Source organism: Sinocyclocheilus anshuiensis, unplaced genomic scaffold (genome assembly GCF_001515605.1).
Source record: "Sinocyclocheilus anshuiensis isolate Anshui unplaced genomic scaffold, SAMN03320099.WGS_v1.1 scaffold745, whole genome shotgun sequence".
NCBI lineage: Eukaryota > Metazoa > Chordata > Actinopteri > Cypriniformes > Cyprinidae > Sinocyclocheilus > Sinocyclocheilus anshuiensis.
In genome coordinates, this window is record NW_015540128.1 from 260,642 (window position 1) to 265,363 (window position 4,722).

The 4,722-nt window shown below is 34.0% G+C and overlaps 2 protein-coding genes across 2 annotated transcripts in view; one reads left to right on the forward strand and one right to left on the reverse strand.

Moving 5' to 3' along the window:
• The window catches only part of dnm1a (dynamin 1a), a 60,801-nt gene that overhangs the window by 25,944 nt on the left and 30,135 nt on the right, over positions 1–4,722 (reverse strand). The window contains exons 14-15 of the mRNA XM_016484511.1: positions 2,482–2,533; positions 2,288–2,293 (exon numbers count right to left, since the gene is read on the reverse strand). Of these exons, the coding sequence (XP_016339997.1) occupies positions 2,288–2,293; positions 2,482–2,533 (58 nt within the window). The remainder of the gene's footprint in view (positions 1–2,287; positions 2,294–2,481; positions 2,534–4,722) is intronic.
• Positions 3,506–4,722, forward strand: part of LOC107687231 (uncharacterized) — a 3,928-nt gene continuing 2,711 nt past the window's right edge. The window contains exons 1-3 of the mRNA XM_016484475.1: positions 3,506–4,068; positions 4,193–4,475; positions 4,575–4,707. Of these exons, the coding sequence (XP_016339961.1) occupies positions 3,836–4,068; positions 4,193–4,475; positions 4,575–4,707 (649 nt within the window). The 5' untranslated portion in view covers positions 3,506–3,835. The remainder of the gene's footprint in view (positions 4,069–4,192; positions 4,476–4,574; positions 4,708–4,722) is intronic.

Consider the following 4,722-nt stretch of genomic DNA (forward strand, 5'->3'; position numbering starts at 1 on the left):
CGCATGTGATCCGCTCCGTGCTATCGTGTCTCTGGACCGGAGCAGAGTGTGTGTGCGGTGCGGTGGTTAGCGTGACGCAGCTTTTTTCCTCAATGGAAAGCATATTTACACTGTTTGAATCGTTCCCTGTCGCCTATATAGTGCACTACGTGCCATTCGCACTGTACAGAAAATACTAATTCTGTGGACAAGTGACTGATTTCAGCCGCGGCTTCAGCGTCTATTTTATAGTCACTGCCTTATAGATAACCTTAAGACTAACATATTGATACTAACACCCAAAAAACTTAAATTTTGATTTCATGAGGACTTTAAGGTCTGCGTCAGCCGTCAGGCAGCTTTATCAGTGGCGCACGAGATGCGATGACGATGTAAGTGTCATTGATTGCATTTAAATGCTTTTGTTAGCCTATCCAGTTGAAGCCACTGGATGCGGCGCTGCTACGTTGTTCATTCATATATTGCGGGAAACGAGAGCATCAGTGTGGAGAGGATGTTGTTTACGTCAAAACTGAAACCAAGCCGTTCACACAGAATGCATATTTATCACATTTTCTAGAGGGACATCTATCAGCGTTGCACTCGCGTCTCGCACAAGAGAGCCGCATGTTTAGAAAGCCATGAAAAATTAATGCAAGTTCAACTTTTAAAAAACATGTCTAAAGATGTTATGGCGGTTTTCCCCCATCCCACTGCATCTCGTGTTTTTAAATGAAGAAAGTAGCCTACTCTTTGTGATTGGTTTTCGGTCCTTTGTATTAAACTATACATACATGCACGGTGCTGTTTTTTTTTCTAATTGTTTAAGCAACTTTATTAATTATATAAGGTTTATAAACATTATTTTAAACATTATGCACTTTTTTTCAAAGATAGTCGTGTTATTTTATTACACTTTGAATAAACGTGCATTAGTAATATTTTGCTCGATGCGCCCTCTTGTGGCCTCAGGAGAGAAGCCAAAAGCTTTTAACTGAAATTATGCCTTTTAAATTCGAATATAATTCGAATTTTGATTATATTTAAGTAGAAAATTCGAATTTCAGTCATTTTGACAGCCCTATCACACAAACACACATCATGCTGTCACTCGTTGCCCTTAACAACTGAAGAACCGTCACACAGCAGCTCTGACTGCAACACGAGGCTCTGGGTTCAGCTCCGCCTCCGTCATCAGCATTCATGACAGTTACCATTTCTGGCATTTAACTTCAGATTTGATCACACTAGTATCATGTGAACGCATAATGTTTAAGTCAAGTGGTGGCACTTTCAAAACAGCATGAATTTTAATGTTTACTCAGCATATGGTGACTAGGGCTGGGCGATATGGGCAAAAAATTATCACCATAAATGTCAAATATTTATTTCAAGTTTAAAGTAAGATTTTTGCTCCAAAGTGAAAGTTGTTGAAACCAGACTGTTAACGTTCCAGTTTCTGCATGTTCTAATGAGCGATATTGTTTCAAATCAAGAAACAGGTTTGTGTTGCCTGATAGTATTAATAATAATATTACTTGTTTGTCTCTTAGAAATGCACATTTGATAGTAGTAGCAGTAGCTTGAGAGGATGCAGATGCTAATTTTTGTTCAGTATCAAAATCAGTAACATCTGTAAAAACTGTAGCAACCTCATTTTTATATGGTGAAATTTAATCATTCTAATTATATATTATTATTTTTATCAATCATTGGTCTTCCATAGTAGCATACATTTAAATCATGATAATCACAGTTAAAGCCACACATAGCACCTTTACCATAGTAAAAATATAACTGTTTTTTGGGTTTTTTATGAAAATGCATTTTAGTATGAATGCAAACATGCTATAGCTTAATCAGAATACTGTAATTATATTCCATTACTCCTTTAATACATTTAATTCATGTCTACATTAATAATATAGTAAAATTCGATACAAATACCCTCATTTCTGCCACAATACCATGATACAGTTAGTGTTACTACAGTAAATCTTACTGTACAGTAAACCTTCTGACTGTATCATTGCGCACTTTCATCTGGCTTAAACATTATCGAACCCTTCATATCGTTTTGAAATTATATCGCGATAATTATCATTATCGATTTATCGCCCAGCCCTACTGATGACCATACACTACAGTATCAAACTTCTTAACTAGCTTAACCAGAGTTAGTTATATCTAAATGCTGATGATGATGGAGCTGAACTCGACTGAACCCGGAACGTTCCTGTAACGTCTGATCTAAGATCAGTTCTAAGATGACGCTTGTACTTGAACTGAGAGAAGCATGAGAACAAACCAGGCCCTGGATCAGTTGATAAGGGCATGAAGATAAAGAGTAAGAAACACAGATGAAGAACAGAGAGAGGCAGACGCTGGACACACATCAGATGAGCACGTTTAACGTTCAACACGTGACATGACTCAATATGCACAGAGAAATTAATATTGTGTTTAAATGATGAGTATAAACTGTAATTCAACCCCCTTCACCTGATTACCAGCTGCTTTCTTCTTGTTCATCTGACTGCTTCTCTGCTGGGCACTAAACAGGACAGAATTGAACTTAAATCAGCTTAAAATCAGTTATATACATACTACACAATACATACGGTGGCCAAAAGATTTCTTAAAATGTCTGAATGTCATTGGGTATCCATTAATATGAATTATAAATAATAATAATAATAATATTTTATTCTTATATTATATTTATTATTATTTCTAATTACTATTAATATCATTTAATGTTAGTAATAATAGTAATAATAATATATACATAATCATTATTATTTTCTATTACATATTTATTATTTATGATTAATATTGTTTAATGTTAGTAATAATAGTTATAATAATAATGATTTTTAAATTATTTTATATCATTGATTTATAATTAATATGAACAGTTTAATGTTAGTGATAATGCTAATAATAATAATAATATAAAATCATTATTATTAATTGATATTATTATATATTTATTATTTATAATTAACATAATTTAATGTTAGCAATATTAATAATAATATTATTATTATTACAATTATTTATCATTTTATATTATTTATATTAGTAGTTATTTATTATTAATATTAACAGTTTAATTTTTAGCTATTATTATTATTGTTGTTGTTGTTGTTATAATATAATATGATTGTGGCACTATGTTGATGTCCAGTGAACCATGTTAGAGGTCCAGGAAACATGAATTGCTTGGAAAATAATAATAATAATAATTAAAATGACATTTTTTTTATTGCTTAAATATTATATTATCATTGTTATTATTACTATTTTAATTATTGTTTTTATATTATTATTCATTTTAATTAATTATCTAGTTTAAAATGTGATTATATGGTCGTTTTAATCCCTTTTTATGATTAGGGTTAAATAATTGTGGCACTATATTGAGTCATTTGGTGTTACAGTTTTTTTCGATTGCTAAATGACAGTGGGCACAACTGGAGCTACATGTGCAAAACTCTAACTACAGTCTGCACAGCGGCAGTTCATGTGGACCAAACTCTAGTTCGTTTTTCATTGCTTGAACACAGTTTTCAAAACTCTACACACTTATCCCATGACTTTACCCACAACCTGCACAACACTGTGGATTTACAGCACTTTGTTCAAATGCTAACACACTGCTGTCAAAACTGTGAACCACACATTCAAAACAGAATAGATTTCAGCCTTGTGCCTTTCAAACACTGCTGATTGCAATTTCAGCTGAAAGGCTAAGCAGGTGTCTTGTTTTAGACTTGTTAGTGAACACACACACATATATATATATATATATATATATATATATAGGTAGAGCTCAGAAAGACTAATTTTGGAAATGGAACAAGGAAGACGGGTTCGTGGAGGGAGAAGGGTGGCAGGGAGAGGGCGGATGCGTGGAGGAAGACAAAGAAGACAAAGAGCTGTTATTTCAGATGAAATAAGGGCTACACTTATAGACCATGTCGTGAACCATGGTCTCTCATTGAGAGAGGCAGGGTTGAGGGTGCAACCCAATCTGCAAAGATCCACAGTGGCATCTGTAATGCGAATTTTCCATCATACAAACAGGTGAGAGTTACATCCTTACAGTAAATGAAAACATTACAGGAATTTATTTTGTATTGCAATTATAGAATATTTACACAGATATATATTACAGTAAGTTTGACTGTAAAATATATTTTTACAACAGGACCCAAAGGCTGCCCCCAACAGGAGGAAGAGAAAAAATATTTTCAGATGCGCAGGAAAATGCTATTGTTGACATGGTTGTTGTCAACAATGCAATAAAACTGCGGGAGATTCAAGATAGAGTGCTGGCTGATAATGATATATTTGAAAATGTTAATTCTGTCAGCACAACAACTATTGCTCGAGTCCTACAGAAACACCAAGTTACAATGAAACAGTTATACACTGTACCGTTCGAGAGAAACAGTGAACGGGTAAAAGAGCAAAGATACCAATATGTCCAGGTAAGAGGTCTGAGGTTACATACACAGCTATAAAAAATATTTACAGTAAAAAAAACACTAGCATTACTACAGTAAAACTGTGCACTTACTGTTTTTCAGAGAGTAATGGAGGTGGAAGCACTGGAAACACCACATTCATTTGTATTTATCGATGAAGCTGGATTTAACCTTGCCAAAACACGGCGCAGAGGAAGGAATGTTATAGGTCAAAGGGCCACTGTGGAGGTTCCAGGCCAAAGGGGGGAAA